Here is a 21,121-nt window from a genome sequence, read left to right on the forward strand (position 1 = left end):
CAGGGCCTTTGGTTGATTGGCTGGCTGGCTGGCTAGTACAGGGCCTGTGGGTGTGGGTGGCTGGCTGGCACTGGGCTGCTGTAGGTGGGTGTATGGCTGTGATACACTCCTGCAAGACTAGTCCCGACTCCAGACGAGGCTGTCCAAGGCGAGGGAGGCAGCCTAAGAAGTCAGAATGACGTCACGAAAATTTTGGCAATATCGGTAACTTCCGGGGCCAATTCCGATATATCGAGGAACGTGCATATCGGTCCTCAATATATCAGCCTTGCTGATAATCAGTCGATCCCTACTGTCCTGGTGGGGGGGGGGGGGGACACAATAGCACATCTGGGGAGATCGCTGTACTAACACAGCGAGTTTTAGTACAGTGATCTGTCAGTTTTTTTCCTTCAGCCAGTACCTAGCTTTAGGCTGGACAATAGCCAACCAAACTGGCCAATGTTCATAAGACCTGGACGAAGGCAAAACAGAAATCAGGCTCAATTTTCAAGAGGATCTAAGAAAATAGAATTAAGAATGAGATTGCCATCCCTTTGCCATAGGATCATTAATGTGGCTTCCTAGCTGTCTATGCCCTCCTCTACTATGTCCCTCTCTATCACATTCTTTAGCGGTTTGGGACAGAATATGTCACCGCAACTCTTTATCGTCCCCACATACACCGTTGGCTCCCATCTTTTGTAACCCAAAGTTTCCGCCTGGTCTGGTACCGTGCTCATTTCAGTGGTGGCTTAATAAGGGGCTGTTAAGAATTGGCGACTATCTTAATGGAGATCAAGTATATTCCTTGCAACACATTAAGGATACAATGCAAATGCCCTCTAGTGAAATATTATGATACAATCAAATCGCATCCTTTGCCAGATCTAAGCTCAACTTACTAGTAGGATTTTTTTTAACAAAAATATGTAGCGGAATACATATTGGCCTCAATTGATGATAAAATTTGATTTTTTTTTTTTTTTTAATTTATTGGGTATGTTTTATAGCAGAAAGTAAAAAATGTTTTTTTTGTTTATCGCACAAAAAATAAAAAAACGCACAGGTGATCAAATAGCACCAAAAGAAAGCTCTATTTATGGGGGAAAAAGACATCAGTTTTATTTGGGTGCAGCATTTCATCAACGCAAAATTGTCAGTTTAAGCCATAGCCGTAACGCAAAAAATGTCCTGGTCAGGAAGGGGGGGGGTAAAACCTTCCGGAACTGAAGTGGTTAACCTTATATTTGTTGACAGGGGTGAACATTCGCAGATCCCCAGAAGCAGTTCTTTTTCACAAACTGCCTGATATAGTACCCAAGAAGTCAGTAAAATCGATCACTTAGAGATTGCTGGCAGCAACAATCACAATTGCTAGGCATTGGAAGCAGTTGGTTATTCCCCTTGAATAATCAAGAGTAAACTTAACTGGATCATGGTTAATGGCAAGCTCACCCATATACTTCATAACAATTCTAAAAAGTTTGATAAATATGGAATCCATGGATTTGTTATATCGCGGCTCCCCAATGAGCTATGGGTTGACCCCCTCCTTCTTCTTTCTTCTCTATTTCTTCACCCCCCCCTTTTTTTTCTTCATCTTTACTCCCTTTCTTTATCTAAATTTAATGTACATTCCCTCGTCTTTGGGTCCTTATACAATTGAGTGCCCAACGATAGTCTCAGAGATTAGTGTTGGGGGTCTCCCTGCTATACGTTACACATTATTTTCCTCCTACCCATTCCCCCCCATACCATGCCCTTGCTTCTGCTCTCCATCGTACATAGCTGTATCCCTTATTACCGATCAGAAATATTTACTCTCTGTCCCATTATTGCTCAGGACTACATCCCTTTTTATTTTATTTCTTAATGATGATGGATAGTACATTTAACCTATGGATTAACCTGAGACCATTTTTTGCCTGTTGTATGCCTTTTTTCTTCTGATGTTGGATTCTACTTATTCTTACTGATCATATCTTCTCTTGATATGATGACAACCTTTGTTCCAGTGTTATTTCTGTTGTTACCAGATCTTTTCAATAAAAATATTGAAATATAAAAGAGAGCTCTATTTGTTTGAAAAAAATGACTTTTCTCTGTCGCTCATTGACAGACGTAGTCCTCTTTGATTCATATCAATTGGGTTATGCTGCCCTCTACAGGAGTAGGACTAGGCAGAAAGAAAACGTTCTGGCTCCACCTTAGGGGCAGTCCCAGAGGGTATATCCTCTCTCTCTCTGCTACAGGATGTCAGTTTTTTTTTTCTTTCTAGTCAGGTACGCCGACTTGGTCAGGTTGGTAGCGGACGTCCCGTGGCGACTTCCTCTCAGGGAAGACCTGCTGTCTCAGGGACCAATCTTCCATCCTGCTTTACAATCGCTGGCTTTAACGGCCTGGCTATTGAAACCCAGGTGCTGAAGGACAAGGGGTTGTCAACTTCAGTTATTCCTACTCTAATTAAAGCTAGGAAAGCGACTTCCAGAAAGATTTATCATCGCACATGGAAGTCTTATATCGCGTGGTGCGAATCCCTTGGGTTCCCCCCACGTTCCTATTCGGTGACCCGAATATTGGCTTTTCTGCAACAGGGAGTTGAGCAGAAGCTGGCCTTGAGCACTATCAAGGGTCAGGTTTCAGCATTAGCAATCTTCTTTCAGAAGCCTTTAGCTACTCATTCCTTGGTGCGGAATTTCATCCAGGGGGTGCGACACCTGGCTCTGCCAGTGCGCGCACCTTTACCGCCCTGGGATCTTAATTTAGTGCTGTCAGTTCTTCAGAAACCTCCCTTTGAAGATATTAGGGAGATTTCCCAATGCTTACGTTATCCCAGAAGGTGGCCTTCTTGGTGGCCATCACTTCTGCACGCAGGGTGTCAGAACTGGCCGCATTATCCTGTCGTTCCCCATATCTGGTGGTTCACAGGAATAAGGTGGTTCTTCGTCCGAATCCATCCTTCCTTCCTAAAGTGGTTTCAGAATTTCATCTGAATGAGGATATTGTATTACCTTCCCTGTGTCCTAAGCCCAGCCATCATCGGGAGTTTGCTTTACACTCCCTGGATGTGGTTCGGGCAATCAGGGTATACTTGAAAACGACGGACTCGTTTCGCAAGACGGATTCACTTTTTGTGATCCCGGATGGCCCCAAAAAGGGGTTGCCTGCATCTGCCGCGACTATCTCCAAATGGATCAGACAGACGGTGGTACAGGCTTATTCTATTAAGGGTCGGGAGCCCCCGTTCCCTGTTAAGGCACACTCCACTCGGGCGCTTAGTGCGTCATGGGCCTTTCGCCATCAGGCGTCAGTGCTTCAGGTTTGCAAGGCGGCTACTTGGTCGTCAGTGCATACCTTTGCAAAGTTCTATAAAGTTGATGTGATGGCATCGTCGGATGCCTCTTTTGGCCGCAAGGTTTTGCAGGCCGCAATTTGAGGAGACCGGTGGTCTACCTCGAGGGTTTTTTTCCGTTGGAGTTTTAGTTGAGTCTCATCTCTTTTGTCTGATGAGCCTTTAAAACTTCTAGTTGGCACCGGTTGGGCCTTCTAGATTGGATTTTGATTTTCGTTAATCCCACCCCTCATTTGTGGCACTGCTTTGGGACGTCCCAATTGATATGAATCAAATAGGACTACGTCTGTCAATGAGCGACAGAGAAAAATTGATTTTTGTAAGATCTTACCTTAAAATCCTTTTCTCTTAGCTCATTGACAGACGTAGTACCCGCCCCTCTACTTTTGAGTTGGGTTGGGTTAAATTCTCTGACACTGCTTTGTGACATAACTGACATCCTGTAGCAGAGAGAGAGAGAGAGGATATACCCTCTGGGACTGCCCCTAAGGTGGAGCCAGAACGTTTTCTTTCTGCCTAGTCCTACTCCTGTAGAGGGCAGCATAACCCAATTGATATGAATCAAAGAGGACTACGTCTGTCAATGAGCTAAGAGAAAAGGATTTTACGGTAAGATCTTACAAAAATCCATTTTTTTTTTTGTTACAGCGTTGCATAATTGGGCAATTGTCATTTAAAATAATGCAGTGCTGTATTGCAAAAAATGACCTGGTTATAAAGGGGGGTAGATCTTCCACAGGTCAAGTGGTTAATAGTTTTATTTACTTCGGTGCTTGAAGACTGCAAGTGTAATGCCAGGTGCCACTGTAAGATTTTTTTTTTTGGGGGGGGGGGCTCTTACCTCGCAGTCTCATTTGGGCTTTAACAGGGTGGATTCAATTTAAAGGGGTTGTAAAGTCAGAAGGTTTTTTTTTTTTCTTTTTTTCTTTTTTTTTTTTTTTTTAAGTCAAATTTTTTATTGTTTATAACTTATGAAAAATGGAACACCCCGGCTGAGAGGCTTGACGGCTGCACACTGGAGGGACTTAATCAGACAAAGATTTAGCAAATTGTGACATAAATGGTTATTTTTCTTTTTTTTTTTTTTTCAAAAACATTTTTATTGAATATTCAAAAAGTAGAAGTACATACAGCCTCATGAACAATATATAATTCAAACAGAGGTTAAAATAACTAAATAACAAGGTAAACATGGCATATTACGTTCCTGTAGAAATTCAAGTATACAAGTGAAGAACATTTTTTTAATTTTCTAGCACTGAGAGATTGTCTCCTAAGTTATACATAGTAGAAGGTTTTTTTTCTATCTTGATGCATTCTATGCATTAAGATGATAAGCCGTCTGCATGAAGCAGCCCCCCCCAATACTTACCTGAGGTCCCTCTCTGTCCAGCAATGTCCACGAGTGTCTCAGCCTTTCGAGATTCTCCCTCCTGATTGGCTGAGAGACAGCAGCTGAGCCATTGGCTGCCGCTGCTGTCAAAGTCAGCTAGCTAATCAGGAGAGAGGGGGAACAAGGCTTAGCTCGGGTGCCTCCACAACAAGCTGCTTGCTGTGGGTCACTGAACAGGAGGGAGGGGTCTGGATCACAGAAGAGGAACCCGGAAAGAAGGAGGATCTGGACTGCTCTGTGCAACTCCACTGCAACAGAGCAGGTAAGTATAACATGTTTATTTTTATAGGAAAAAAAGACAAGAATTTATAATCACTTTAAATCAAGTCGATTTAAATCCACAGTTTAAATCATGATTTAAATCACTAGTAAAAAGGCTTGATTTAAATCCACTCGATTTAAATCATAATTTTTAAAGAGCTGTCATCTCTCCTCTGACCAGCTGCTCATTCACCGACAGTACCAGTCATTTTAAAGGAGTTGTAAAGCCAGAAGGCTTTTTATCTTAATGCACTCGATGGGAGGGATGGGTCAGGAGCAGCATTGAGGGACCTGGGAAGAGGAGGATCCGGGCTGCTCTGTGCAAAACCAACTGCACGGAGGAGGTAAGTATAACATGTTTGTTATTTTTTTTTTAAACTAGACTACAATCACTTTATGGAACGGCTGGTGATGCGGCCGTGACAAAAGAAGGTGACGGGCATAGCGGCAGCATGTGAGTGGATGCCAGCTAACAGGCACTGCCATGATGGATCTGAAATGACAGGTTCTCTTTATATGTAAAGACTCATTCTTGCTGGTAGTGAGAATCTTTAAAATTTGCAAACAAAATCAAAGTTTCCTATTTGGAATAATAAGCTGTCAGGTTAGTAAAACAGCGTTATATCTGAACCAATTTTAGGTTAATAGATTATTCACATATAATTGGAGGACATCTCAAATTCTTAAAATAATAATTAAAACATAATTATTAAATAATTTAATTAGTAAAACAACATATTACATTTTCTTGTATTTGGTTAAACATCAATGTTTAGTAACTGAAGTGCATACACAAAATATCTTTGAAAAAACAAACAAAAGAACTTGAACTGGGTCCACATAAAAAAAAAACTTCCAACATGAACCTTTAATCACAGCACGTCTTCTCATGATATTTCAATCGGGCCACCAGGCACTTCATTAAAAATTTCCCAAACTGTGGGTCCCTTTTACGGCCTGCTGCTATTTTGCTCCTTAAGGGAGGAACAAAGCACTTCAAGCTATGTGCAGAAAGATCACAAAGATCACACGGTTTATAAGCTGCTTAGATTTTACTTTCATTTTTACTGTTTGCCCTTCCTCCTCACACTTAGAGCCTGGCACAGATGCATTTCTTTTCAAGCAATCATACAGTTTGTAGTGTACATAGATTTGTAAAACAGTGGGATAGAGGAATATTCCTGAACTTTGTTTTATCTCATAGTTACTGTGAAATTGTGTGAATGCCTCTTCAATGCAGTGTATGTTATCTCAGCTTGCAGAGCTTGGACTCATTAAATGAGTTTACCAAAAATGTAAATATTGCAGAATATACAGCTTTATGCTACATAATGAAGTTCCATTTCATGCCGAATAATCAAAATTATGAATGTATGTTAAAAAGAAAACTACCTTTTTAGATATATTTTTGTTTTCCAAGAAGATAGATTTTTCTTCTGAATGCATTTTATTAAAATAAATTTGATAAAAATCAAAAAAATCTGATTTAAATAAAGAAAATTCAATGTACTTATTTTTTTTTAAATCCTGGTCTTTAATAGTAATTATAGTAGTTGATTTTTTTTTTTTTGTTTTTTTAAATAACTTGCCTGATGCTTTTTTTTTTTTCATTAGGATTCAGTAATTGGATAATCACCAGACTACTCCGCATTGCTGCCACACCAAGCTGTGAAGCTTTACACAAAAAAATTTCTGGAGTCATCCACTCTTTACTCTTCCTTTTCAAGAATAAAAGCCCTGTTCTTTTTGGCATCCTTAGCAAGGATTTGTTAAATCTCTTAGAAGATCTAATTAACCTGAATGAAATAAGCTTAGAAAGGTCTGTGGACTGGCCAGTTACAATATGCAGGTTCTTGTGCAGCTCAATGGAAAACCAGTTTAACCTAAGAGCAGCACCCTTTCAGGTGCAGCACATTCAGCAAGTGGAGTCTTTGGAGACCACATTGTTAATGGTCCTGGCTGACGATGACCATGATATCTCTGCTTTTTATTTTCAAAGGCAGAACCTTATACTGTGGGGAATAGGATGCTCTTTGCTAGACTATGGAGGAATGCAGCTTAAGAGACTGGCACTGAATTTCCTAAGAGAGCTTATCATTCTGGGAGGACCACCAGAACAGCCTGCACATTTTTTCTTCACTGTGTTTTTTGGCATGTTGGCATGTGTAAAAGATATGGATTTGGAAGAGCAGTTGCTTTTTGAGACTCCAATATTAAAGTTGGTGAAAGTGCTATTCTCAATGGAGCCTGAGTCCTACGCAGGCATAGGACCTGTCTATCTTAATATGTTACTGGCAAAGCTGGCAGCCTTGTTTGATGGTGGAATACTGAAAGATGTTCAGTCCAATGTTTTAAAAGAAGCGTTTTGTCATATGGTTTACTATTTCTTATCTGTTGTTCCTCTGGGCTATGAATCTGCTAAGGAGGTCCGGAATCAGCAGGTTTGCTGCATCTGTAAAGCTTTCGTGGACATTCTTGGCATTCAGAACCAACATATGGTGAGTCAGGGTACATCATTTCCTGTGAAAAAAATAAAATTACTGTGAATTGAAATCTCTGTTTGCACCATGACTTGTCTGATTTAGGAGAATTCTGTAGTCTACGTTTGCGTAGAGTTATTATTAAAACATTGCATGCTAGTTGATTTTCTTTTTTAGTTTTGCTTTTTTAAGGGCATGTTGATGATCTATCTAGTGGTTATTTTTATGTTCGAGAGTGCAGTCAGCATCATTGGTTAAAGTTGCATTTACCTACATTTTGTTTAAACGCTGGTGCCAAGCATGGCTTTTATGACAGAAGAGACCCTAGTGGTCTCTTCTGTCACAAATGGTTCCCGCTGCCTGTCAGTGGTAATATACACTGAGACCTGCATGCGCAACTGAGTACATGCACAGCATCCGCTGTGTGCTATGATGAAATTTAGACTTCCCTATGCATGTATGGAAGTGACATCATTGCGGCCTCGCCATTCAAGCTGCAAAACCCAGAAGGAAGGTTGGGAGAAGATGGAACCCCCTCCCCCTGCACTGACAGCGCTGTATTAGAGGGCTTCCTTTGAAAGAGATGTCTGTCTGTCATAATGTGTTAATATGTGGTTTATAGTACAAGATAAGCCAAATGGAGTAGCTTGATGTAATCACAAGGAGAGTGAAAAGCAGTAAAGCACAATCATGGTGCAGTGATTTCGTTAAGGCTGTTGCATTCATATGTTTATGAAAAAAATGGAAATATTGTAGAAAGTCTTTACAGAGTGTGTAATGCCTTTGTCCATCTTACCTAGTATTTGATCCCTTCACTGTATGCTGTGCTGAGAAAAGAAGGCCTGGAAGTTTTACAACTGAAACAGGAGGTGCAAATCACAAATACAGATTCTGAATATGGTAGCAGCAGCAGTGATGAAATTCAGGAGAAACGGCCACGTTTAAGTTTAACAGCAAAGGCTCGGAAGAAACAAACGCCGTCTGCAGGGTGATTCCCTTTATAGTTCTATTTGTGGTTTAATTTGTGTTTTGCTAGATAAAAATGTGGTGGTTGTTGTCATCTTAGGAAGTAAATGTAGTTTATCTTAGTAATCATTGAGGGACACGGCCAACCTCTGGTATATATGTCCTGCCTTTAAAGAGCTGAGCACCAGCCTAAAGCAGAGGGGCATTTTTTTTTCATCTCTGGGCTATAACTCTATAGACCGATTGAGCTAATTTTTAGCTTGGTGCCCTAAGAGCTAGAAAATGTTTAGCTTTTTTTTTTTTTTTTTTTTCCCTGCTAGCGCATTGTGAAACTTTGTGGATTTTACAGAAGCCCAATCTCTTGAAAATCTTGGTTTATTACTTGCAGTGTCACACTGGTCCTAAGTCTGGAGATTCACTGCAGCTAACACCGTCCCTATTATTGTCATCATTGTAGCAAATGGAACATAAGCTGATCTCTGAAGCTATTTTCCCTGTGTTTAAGAAACCCATGCTGAAGAAAATAGCAAGCTTTAACTTTTTACTGTAGCAATTTAGAAAAATCCAATGTTTATTGTATAAATGCTCCGAATGTCATGCTTGTATCATATACACTGCTCAAAAAAAATGAAAGTAACACTTTTGAATCAGAGCATCAAGTAAATTAAACTCCTGGGATATTGATCTAGTTAAGTAGCAGAGGGGGTTGTTAATCGGTTTTAGCTGCTTTGATGTTAATGAAATTAACAGGTTCACTAGATGGGCAACAATGAGATGACCTCCAAAACAAGCGTGGTTTTACCGGTAGAGGCCACTGACGACTTTTTCACTACTCCTCTTTTCTGACTGTTTTTCACTAGTTTTTGCATTTGGCTAGGGTCAGTGTCACTACTGGTAGCATGAGGCGATACCTGGACCCTATGAAAGTTTGCACAGGCAGTCGAACTCCCCCTGGATGGCACATGAATATGTGCCATTGCCAGAAGGTTGGCTGTGTCTCCCAGCACAGTCTCAAGAGCATGGAGAATATTTCAGGAGACAGGCAGTTAGTCTAGGAGAGCTGGACAGGGCTGTAGAAGGTTCTTAACCCATTAACAGAACCGGTATCTTCTCCTTTGTGCAAGTAGGAACAGGATGAGAACTGCCAGAGCCCTACAAAATAACCTCCAGCAGGCCACTGGTGTTAATGACTCTAGCCAAACAATCAGAAACCGACTTCATGAGGGTGGCCTAAGCACCTGACGTCCCCTAGTGGGCCCTGTGCTCACTGCCCGGCACCGTGGAGCTCGATTGGCATTTACCGTTGAACACCAGAATTGACAGGTCTGCCAGTGGTGCCCTGTGCTTTTCACAGATGAGAGCAGGTTCACCCTGAGCACATGTGACAGACGTGAAAGGGTCTGGAGAAGCCGTGGAGAACGTTATGCTGCCTGTAACATCATTCAGCATGACCGGTTTGCTGATGGGTCAGTGATGGTCTGGGGAGGCATATCCATGGAGGGAGGCGCAGATCTCTATAGGCTAGAGTAGACCATAGCACCCTAACTGCCATTAGGTATTAGATTAAATCATTGGACCCATTGACAGACCCCATGCTGGTGCAGTGGATCCTGGGTTCCTCCTGGTGCACGACAATGCCCGGCCTCATGTGGCATGAGTATGCAGCCAGTTCCTGGAGGATGAAGTAATTGATACCATTGAATGGCCCCCACGCACGCCTGACCTAAATCCAACAAAACACCTCTGGGACATTGTTTCGGTCCATCGAACGTTGCCATATTGCACCTCAGTCTGTTCAGGAGCTCAGTGATGCCCTGGTCCAGATCCGGGAGAAAATAGCCCAGGAGACCATCTGATGCCTTATTAGGAGAATGCCCCGATGTTGTCAGGCATGCATACAAGCAGGTGGGGCCATACAAACTACTGAGTACCATTTTGAGTTTCTGCAATGAATGGACATTTTTTCACTTCGATTTTCAGGGTGTCTTTGAATTCAGCCCTCTGTGGGTTGATTGTTTTCATTTCCTTAAAACGATGTGGCATCCTATAGTTCCTAACACATTACCCAGTCCATATCAGTATAGATATCCAGCATGATATTTTTCCCCATTGAGATCTGATGTTTTCAAAGTGTTCCTTTAATTTTTTTGAGCAGTTATTTTCACATGCTTGGTATATAAGTACACAAAGTATAAATAATTTTCTCTAGCGCTCATCGACAGACGTAGTCCTCGGTGATACACCACCTTCGGGTTATGTTACCTCCGCAGGAGCAGGACTAGACAGGAAATTAAAAAGCTCTGGCCACACCCTAGGGGCAGTCCCAGAGGGTATATCCTCTCTCTCTCTGCCTCAGCAAATCAGTTATTTTCTGTCTAGTTAGGAGTAAGAACCTAGATACCTTGCTGGGATCTTAGGTCCTGGCAAGAAATTTTTTTCTAAAAGGATTTTTGGACAGCTTTTTTTCTCCAGTGTTCCTGTGAGATCTTCAAGCAAGAAAGCTGAACTGGGCGACGGGCTGGATGTTGAGATCCGGTGGTCACCCCAGTTCAGCCTACGAGCGCGTGCAGGCCATAGCTCCGCGCTGAGTCGGCCGCGACAAAGTCCCATTAAAGGACTGAACCCGCGAGTTAAACGTCTCGCTGAAACGCCAAAGACCATGAGTCACGGCGTCTGTATCGGTCGACAGCCCTCCCGCCCCGGTGGAGAGGGGTACTGTCAGGAGTTGGTGCCCGCCTGGTTCCGGTATGGTGAGTAGTATGTTCCCCCTGTTTTCCCTGACGGGTTTTGTGGTGAACGCGGGCCCCTCTCTGTATGGTAAGAAAGAGTTTCTTTCTATCCTATAACATGTCACAAATCCTCCTACTTTGAGTGTGATTTTATGTGTGCAAAAGCCAGGAGGCTTGGTTTGGGAGCTAACAATCTATTGTATACATGTTTTAAAGATGTAATCTGTGGCATTCTGGGAATCTTATGGGTTAAGTATAAGCTACCTACCAGTCAGAAGCCATGGACATGTAGACTGCCTTCCAAGTCAGATCTCCAGCTAATAGCAGGCCTCCCGAACGGCCATGCGGTCCGCCAGGGCCGGTACCGCCAAACACGCCAGATCCCCAGGCAGAGAGAGTGTTGTGTGCCTGCAGCACACCGCTAGTCAGCACAGGCCGCCGCCATTTTTTTTGCTGGATCGCACGAGCCGCCATTTTGGCGTAGCCTCGTGTCTCCAGCATGGGGGCGGCCATGTTTTAGGTGATTCTACACCTCGTGGAGCTTGGGGGAGGCGCCGGAAGGCGTACAGAGGGGCGGAGCCGCCTCCTTTCTTCCTGGGCAGCCAGCCAAAAGACTTCCTGTTTGTCTAAGACAGCGCTGTAAGCTGTTGCAGTTCAACTCTGAACATCAAGTGGTGAGCCTGGGGGTCTATCTCTCTCTCTCTCGATCGATAGGGATCCCTAGCAGGTAACACTAAGGGGTTTTTTGTGGCGCTGAGGGTCAAAAAAAAAAAAAAAAAAAGTTTTTTCTTTACTTTGAATTATATCATCCAGGAAGTAACTGGAGTTATTATGGACCCTGCCACACAGATTCCCCCACCTGTTTCCCTCGAGGGGGCCTCGGGACCCGCCGGTGTACAGAGTATAGAGTCATTTACAGCAATTTTGGAGTCTATGGTGGCTCGGGTGGAGGCGGCCTGTCAGGGACGGGGGTCAAGGAAGCGACCCCCGCCTACCCCTATACTATCTGACACCTCTGACTCTGATTCAGAGATGGTCACTGCAGTTGCAGGTTCCTCTGCAAGGGCTGCTATCCCAGGTAAAGCCCCCTCAGACAGTGAAGAGGACGCTTCTTCTCCTGCTATAATTCAGGAAGAAGCATTGGTGGACGCACTAGTTGTGGCAGTGCAAGAAACCTTAAAACTTGAGGCTTTACCGGCAGAGGCAACTGAAACAGAGAGGCCTTTTGGGACTAATAAGCCCATCAAGACGGCGAAGGCTTTTCCTGTACCTAAATGTTTTGGAAATCAGATTAAAGGAGAATGGGAACATTCTAAACGTACCTTTACTATTTCCAAGCGTATTGCTAGACGCTATCCGTTTGAGGAATCCATCATTAAGAAATGGACGGTACCACCAGTCGTGGATCCGCCTATTTCCAGGCTGAATAAAGCCACGGTTATTCCAGTGGAGGACACTTCGTCCTTTAAGGATCCGGTGGATCGAAAGATAGAAGCGGAGTCCCGCACTATCTTTTCTCTGATAGGGTCAGCATTTAGACCAGTAATTGTTATTGGTCTAGTTTCCCAGACACTTACATCAAGGACCTATTTACCTTCGTGCTTTACAGTCGCTGGTTTTAATGGCCTGGCCATTGAGACCCAAGTATTGAAGGACAGAGGTTTGTCTACTTCTGTCATTCCTACCCTTATTAAAGCAAGGAAAGCGACTTCCAGCAAAGTCTATTATCACACATGGAAGACTTATATTGCGTGGTGCGAATCTTTAGGATTTCCTCCACGTACCTATTCGGTGTCTCGAATATTGGCCTTTTTGCAACAAGGGGTTGAGCAGAAGCTAGCCTTGAGCACCATCAAGGGTCAAGTTTCAGCATTAGCAATCTTCTTTCAGAAACCTTTAGCTACCAAATCCTTGGTGCGGAATTTCATCCAGGGGGTGCGGCACCTGGCTCCTCCAGTCCGCGCGCCCTTACCGCCCTGGGATCTTAATTTGGTTCTACAGAAACCTCCCTTTGAAAACATCAGGGAGATTCCCTTGCTTACTTTATCCCAGAAGGTGGTCTTCTTGGTGGCTATTACTTCTGCTCGCAGGGTGTCAGAACTGGCTGCATTATCATGCCAGTCTCCATACCTAGTCATTCATAGGGATAAGGTAGTACTTCATCCTAAGCCATCTTTTCTTCCTAAGGTGGTTTCAGATTTTCATCTGAATGAAGATATTGTACTACCTTCCTTGTGTCCTCAGCCCAAGCATCATCGGGAACATGCGTTGCATTCCTTGGATGTGGTTCGGGCAATCAGGGTATACCTGAAAGCTACGGAATCATTCCGTAAGACGGATTCACTTTTTGTGATCACGGATGGCCCCAGAAAGGGTTTGCCTGCATCTGCCGCGACCATTGCCAAATGGATTAGACAAACGGTGGTACAGGCTTATTCTATTAAGGGTCAGAGTCCTCCGTTCCCTGTTAGGGCGCACTCCACTCGAGCGCTCAGTACTTCCTGGGCCTTTCGCCATCAGGCGTCAGTGGTCCAGGTATGTAAGGCGGCCACTTGGTCGTCGGTACATACCTTTACTAAATTCTATAAAATTGATGTGACGGCATCGGCGGATGCCTCATTTGGCCGCAAGGTTTTGCAGGCCGCAATTTGAGGAGACCGGTGGTCTACCTCGAGGGTTTTTTTCTGTTTGAAAAATTTTTTTGTTGAGTCTCATCATTAAGGATGAGCATTGTAAACTTCTAGTTGGCACCGGTTGGGCCTTCTAGATTGGGATTTGATTTCCATTTTCCCACCCCTCAGTCGTGATACTGCTCTGGGACGTCCCGAAGGTGGTGTATCACCGAGGACTACGTCTGTCGATGAGCGCTAGAGAAAAATGGATTTTTGTAAAATCTTACCGTAAAATCCTTTTCTCTTAGCTCATCGACAGACGTAGTCCCCGCCCCTCTGTTTTGGAGTTGGGTTGGGTTAAATTCTCTAAGCACTGCTTTTTCACATAACTGATTTGCTGAGGCAGAGAGAGAGAGGATATACCCTCTGGGACTGCCCCTAGGGTGTGGCCAGAGCTTTTTAATTTCCTGTCTAGTCCTGCTCCTGCGGAGGTAACATAACCCGAAGGTGGTGTATCACCGAGGACTACGTCTGTCGATGAGCTAAGAGAAAAGGATTTTACGGTAAGATTTTACAAAAATCCATTTTTCTTTATAGTAATGCTTTTTATACTTCTAACAGTGTAGTACATGTGGGCTTTTCTGCTTCTAATAGGAGACTTACAGTGGATGCGAGGTCCAAGATTGCATTGTGGAATTCTATAAATCGTCAATTTTTGTCTTTGTTGCATGCGTTGGAAGGAGACAATGTGTCTGAAGACAATGTGGTCTGTTCTTTAGAAGGCATTGCAGTAGTGCTGCGTGTTGCTGCTCTTTGCACAGCTCATGTTTCTGAGCCTGATTCTTTCAAGTAAGTAATTTCTGTTATACTATTTTTCTCTTTTTTTTCCCTACGATTGGCTTCCACATATATATAGGAGAACTGTGGAAAAACTACTTGAGCAGCTCTGTTAATTGAAGCCGGATGAAAGTGAACATGTCAGGCCTCTGCTTTGTGTATCAGAGGAGTAATCTAACCCTCCTGTGTGCTGCCAGACTGGGTATATGGCAAGTAAATTAAAAAAGCAGAGCAGCATATGTATTACTACTTGCTGACCAGGCCATAGACAAAAGACATCCTCAGACGGAAGTGGAATACGGGGTTATGGCTGCAGGAATATGCCATAACCCTGATATTGTTTTTTCAGCCGGTGATCCTCTAACCCAGGGGTCTTCAAACTATGGCCCTCCAGTTGTTCAGGAACTACAATTCCCATCATGCCTAGTCATGGCTGTGAATGTCAGAGTTTTATAATGCCTCATGGGATGTGTAGTTTCGCAACAGCTGGAGGGCCGTAGTTTGAGGATCCCTGCTCTAACCGATAAAAATGGCCGAGCAGCAGATTCACCACTGGGTCATATTTAGATGTGACAGGAGGGGTACTCATGACGTTGGTTACGGTACAATGTAAACAAGTCCTTTTTTTTTTTTTTTTTTTTTCTTTAGCATTAAATCAATGTTTTTTTTTTTTTTTTAATTTTTTTTTTTTTTTATCCAATGCTTTACATTGTAGAGGAGACATGTGCAGTCTTATTGACCCCAGATCTCTCCATTAAGAGGACCTGTCATTTTTATCACAAGAAGGGATTCCTTGTGATAGGAAAAAACTGATCCAAACATTTTTTTTTTTTTTTGAGGCACAGTGTAAACAAAATAAAATAATATATATATATATATATATATATATATATATATATATATATATATATATATATATATATATATATATATATATATATATAATTTTTTTTTTTTTTTTTTTTAAATACCCCGTCGCCCCGTGCTCGTGAGCAGTGGTGAACACATATGTAGGTCACGTCTACTTATGAAAACTGTGTTCAAACCACACATGTAAAAGGTCACTGCAAACCTCAGAGTGAGAGCAAAAATTTTAGATCTCCTTTGTAACAACTGGTGACCTGTAGAAATTTTTAATCGTTGCCCGTAGAGATTTTTAAATACAGCAGTTTGCTGCCATTCCACGAGCATGTACAACTTTAATGCATGTTGGGTATCTATTTACTCAGTGCAACATCATCTTTCATATTGTACAATAATTGGGTTAGGTATTGATTTCGTTTTTCTTTCATTCATTAAAATTTATTTTACCCAAAAAAAGGTGTTTGAAAAACCACTGAGCAAATACAGTGTGCCAAAAAAGTATTTCTCTTACGTCCTCCGACAGTCGCCGCCTCTTCATATTCGTCACATATGGGGTATTAGACTTTGCTCCGAAGGAGTAGCTAGGCAACAGAATATGTTAACATTAAAGCTTTTAACATATCCCACCCTCAAGGGGTGGTCCCCTCAGTCAATACCCTCCTACTTCCTGCAACCATATCTCAGTTTTAATGTCTAGCTTGTCAGGAGTGGCTGGCTCTCTCTGTGCTGACTCTTTCTTCTTTTTTGATTTTTTGTTTGAGTTTTCTCTCTACCTTTACTTAGCTGTTCTTTTTGTCAGCTTTAGTTAGTTCTTCGGATGAAGAGGATCATGCGGGCTGGGTCTCGGGCTGATCCCCCTGGTCGCAGGTCGTGGGTCAGTGGCTTCCCAGCCTGCCATCGAGCGTTCAGCCAGGTAACGCTCCTGGCACAGTGAACGACCCATCCCTGTTCGGTGCAGGGATGATTGGTGAGGTGGCTACCTCACTGGACGCTGTGCGGTTTCTTAACCCCCATTCTGTGCGTCTTGTATGCGACTCTCCCTGCCTCATGTGCAGCGGCTTGTTCGCCTGTGCGGGTCCCCCACGCCATTGTGAGGTAAGTGTATTTATGTGGGGACCTGTCTGTCTGGGGGGGTGTCAGTCTGGGACTGTGTAACCTGCCTCTATTCACACTGTTTGTCTCCCTATCTCTCGGCTGCATGCTGTGGGCTGCAAGGGGGGGGGGGGGGAGCTGTGTGACACTGTGTGTGTCAGCCTTGTCAGTGTGAGAAGCTGTGTGCTGTGGGGCATGTTTTGTGGCATGTTTGGGCATTATACAGCGATCGCTGCGGCGATCTGACATGTTTTTTTATACAGACATGTGTGCATTACTGTACTGTGGAGCGGCAGTTTCGGCGCCAAACGGCGCCATTTTGCCTACACTCGCTCCGGCCGCATGTTCTACATGCATGGCGGCCATTTTCTTGTAGCCTCCCATAGGCTTTCATAGAGCGCCCTGGCAGCATCACTTCCTCTTCTCCAGGAACACCGATCGAGGCAGCAGCAGCGGCGAGGGTCTCCTCAGGTTTTATCCTTCCTATCCATTGCCTGTGTCAGTTTTATTGTCCCTGTGGGGGTCTCATTGTGCTTGTGTGTGTGGTGCATTTGTTATAGGGGCAATGAATTCTCAGGAGGGCAAATTTCCTACCGCCTTGGTGGAAAGCCAGGGGACCGCTGTTTCCCCCCCAGGGGGGGATTTAGCCACTATTATGGCTGGCCTTGCTGCTCAGGTGCAGATGCTGGTGGCTGCTCAATCTACTAAAAGACCCAGAGTTGCTCTTTCCTCTGATTCTGAGGGTGAAGGTGATGGGGCTGTTATGGCGGGGGCCTCCTTATCGGGGTCCCGCTCCTCCCTGGATCTAGTGGGGTCCGAGGTGGAGGCTGATGTTGAAGGGGTTGATAATTCTCCCCCTGGCTCGCCTGAAGAGCTTGCAATCATGGATGAATTGATTGCTTCCATAAAGCAAACGCTGCGTTTGCAGGATGAAGTGTGTCCCCCTGCTGCCTTGGCGGCTTATGGGACGCAGAGAAAACGCAGGACGCCGCAGGTTTTTCCCTGCAATGATGATTTTCAGCGCGCTGTTAAGGAACAATGGCGCAATCTGCGCAAACCTTTTGCTGTACCAAGTAGGTTCAAGCTGCGTTATCCTTTCTCGCCTTCCACTGATGAACGGTGGTGTGTGCCTCCCCCAGTGGATCACGCAATTGCGGTTTTAAACAAATCCACTGCGATTCCTGCAGAGGATTCCCCTGTGTTCCGTGATGCCACGGATAGGAGATTGGAGTCTCTTGCCCGTCATACTTATTCTGTTACGGGTTCTATGCTTAAGGCTCTGTTTGCTCGTCTCATGGCGGCCCAGGCGATCGCAAGTTGGACGCAGATGCTTAGGCGCGTCCTAGTGGCCGATTCGGCCTCGCCGGCGACCCTGGATATGGTGGATCAAATCCACCAGGGTGTCATGTATCTGTGTGATGCGGACTTGGACCTAGTTCCGTTGGCTGCACGTGTGCACAGCGTGGCGGTGTTGTCTCGCCGCCTGGTTTGGTTAAAATGTTGGTCGGTGGACCAGTCTTCACGTAAGACCTTAGCCAATCTGCCTTATGATGGGTCTCGCCTTTTTGGGGAGTCCTTGGATGTGTTGATTAAGGGGATCACCGGAGGTAAGAGCACGCTCTTGCCCCATTTCCCCAAGGCTAAGGGGGCTTCTGGGAAGAAGCATGCTAATTTTCGGCCCCCTCAGGGGTCCTTTTGTGCCTTTCGGTCGCACTACAAGGGCAAACCGTTCAAAGGTCAAGGCTCTCAGAAGAAGCCCTGGTCTGGTAAACAGAAGTCCGGTCAATCCGGATCCGCAGCCCATAACAGTGCGGCCTGAAGGGGCGCCCTCACCCAGTTTTGGGGTGGGGGGATGCTTGCTCGGTTTTCTTCAGCCCTGGTTGGCCCGCGTGCGGGACAGATGGGTTCAGGAGATCGTTCGATCTGGTTACAAGATCGAGTTTCTCTCTCGGCCGGAGAGCAGATTTTTTCCCTCAAATCTTCAACTGTCTCCAGAGCGTTTACGGGACCTGCACCTGGCGGTGCGGGAGCTGAGGGCTCAGGGAGTGGTAGTTCCGGTGCCTCATCGGGACAGATTTCGGGGGTTTTATTCCAATCTGTTCACCGTGCCCAGAAAGGAGGGCAAGGTTCGTCCAATTCTGGACTTGAAGGCTCTGAACCGCTCTGTGCGGGTTCGCAAGTTCCGCATGGAATCCCTGCGGTCGGTGGTGGCTGCCCTGGTTCCGGGGGAATTCATGGCCTCCATCGATTTGAGGGATGCGTATCTTCACATCCCCATTTTCGAGGGTCACCAGAGGTACCTTCGATTTGCCATTGCGGAGGATCACTACCAGTTCGTGGCGTTGCCTTTTGGTCTCGCCTCGGCTCCGCGGGTCTTCACCAAGGTGCTTGCACCGGTTCTGGCATTATTGAGGGCCCAGGGCATTTCTGTCCTGGGGTATCTGGACGACATTCTGGTTCGGTCTGCGACCAGCCAGGGTCTGAAAAAGGACCTGTCTGTCACGATGCAAACTCTGCAGGAGTTTGGTTGGACGCTGAGTCCGTCGGTTCGTCTTCCCTACCTGGGAATGATTCTGGACTCGGTGCAGGCGAAGGTCTTCCTGCCGGAAGACAAACTCAGAACTCTTCAGGAGGAAGTCAGGTCCCTCAGGGACGTTCCGCACTCGTCTCTGCGGACGTGCATGAGATGTCTGGGATTGATGGTCTCGGCCTTCGAGGCGATTCCCTTTGCCCAGTTTCACACGCGGGGTCTCCAAGCGGAGGTCCTGTCCATGTGGGACGGGCGGCCTCAATCTCTGGATCTTCAAATCTCGTTGAGTCATCGCACCAGAAGAGACCTTCTGTGGTGGCTCCAGTCCCCGATGGTGTCCGGGGGCAAGTCGTTTCGCCCGATCTCGTGGACGGTAATCACCATGGATGCCAGCCTGTCGGGCTGGGGTGGTGTTCTGGGCGTTCTGTCCGCCCAGGGGACTTGGTCGGAGGGGGAGTCCTCCCTTCCGATTAGAGCTGCACGATTAATCGTATGAAAATCGCGATCTCGATTCACCCCCCCGACGATCTAAACCTGACATATTCTCAATTCTTTGCATAGCTGAGGGAGCAGAGAAAACAGCTGTGGAAAACTCCCAGTAACTATAAACAAAATGATTACATTGTATCTTTCCTCCCACAAACGCCTATCAGCAGTCTCCCAGTAACTATAAACAAAAATTATTACATTGTATCTTTTCCTTCCCTCTGCCAGGGAGAAAGGAAGTTTAACCTCTTAAAGACTAGACCTTTTTATGACACTTGTTGCTTGTGCAAGTTTAAAATCATTTTTTTTTTTGCTAGAAAAGTACTTAGAACCCCCAAACATTTTATATATTTTTTTTAGCAGAGACCCTACAGAATAAAATGGCGATTGTTGTAATATTTTATGTCACACTGTATTTGCGCAGCAGTCTTTCAAACGCAATTAATAAACTTTCATGAATAAAAAAAAAAAACGTAACAGTAAAGTTATCCCAATTTTTTTTGTTACACAGAGAATCGTGAGAGAATCGTGATCTTTATTCCAAGCTAAAAAATCGTGATTCTCATTTTGGCCAGAATCGTGCAGCTCTACTTCCGATCAACATTCTGGAATTGCGTGCGATAAATCTCTGTCTTCATCGCTGGACGGACCGGCTGCTGGGCTGCCCGGTTCGGGTGCAGACGGACAATGCCACGGCGGTGGCCTACATCAACCACCAAGGGGGCACCAGGAGTGCCCGAGCGGCTCGAGAAGTGGCCGACATTCTGTCTTGGGCCGAGGCTCATGTCCCGGCGATAACGGCGGTTCACATTCCGGGGGTGGAGAACTGGCAGGCGGACTATCTGAGTCGCCAGACCCTGGATCAGGGGGAATGGTCTCTCCACCCGGCTGTCTTCCAGATGTTGTGCGCGAAGTGGGGTCTTCCAGATGTGGACCTGTTCGCGTCTCGTCTCAACAACAAGGTGAGAAGGTTCGTGGCAAGGACGCGCGACCCTCGGGCAGACGCGTCGGACGCGTTAGTGGCCCCGTGGCATCAGTACAGGCTGATATACGCGTTTCCACCGATTCAGTTGCTGTCCAGGTTCCTTCGCAGGTTACACTCGGAACGCAGCACAGTGATTCTTGTGGCACCGGACTGGCCTCGCCGGTCCTGGTACGCAGACCTCGTGAATCTGGCGGTCGACGCCCCGTGGCGTCTGCCTCTTCGAGACGATCTCCTGTCTCAAGGACCGATATACCATCCTGCTTTACAGTCTCTGGCTTTGACGGCCTGGCTGTTGAGACCGAGGTCCTGAGGGAGAAGGGTCTCTCCCCAGAGGTCGTTCATACCTTGATCAACGCGAGGAAGTCTTCCTCGGGGAAGGTTTATTACCGTACTTGGAAGGCCTATTTTGCTTGGTGTGAGTCCAGGGGATTTTCTCCCCGCACGTACTCGGTTTCCCGAGTGCTGTCCTTCCTTCAAACGGGTGTCGATCAGCGTTTGGCGCTGGCTACGATAAAGGGTCAGGTGTCTGCGCTGGCCGTTCTGTTTCAACGT

At 45.3% G+C, this 21,121-nt stretch overlaps 1 protein-coding gene across 1 annotated transcript in view; it reads left to right on the plus strand.

Moving 5' to 3' along the window:
• ATR (ATR checkpoint kinase) overlaps positions 1-21,121 on the plus strand; it is a 345,838-nt gene that overhangs the window by 27,631 nt on the left and 297,086 nt on the right. Inside the window, exons 4-6 of the mRNA XM_082249535.1 lie at positions 6,603-7,486; positions 8,269-8,456; positions 14,397-14,624. Coding sequence (XP_082105661.1) covers positions 6,603-7,486; positions 8,269-8,456; positions 14,397-14,624 — 1,300 coding nt within the window. The remainder of the gene's footprint in view (positions 1-6,602; positions 7,487-8,268; positions 8,457-14,396; positions 14,625-21,121) is intronic.

The sequence above is a fragment of the Pelophylax lessonae genome (genome assembly GCF_965119305.1).
Source record: "Pelophylax lessonae genome assembly, chromosome: 3".
Classification (NCBI taxonomy): Eukaryota; Metazoa; Chordata; class Amphibia; order Anura; family Ranidae; genus Pelophylax; species Pelophylax lessonae.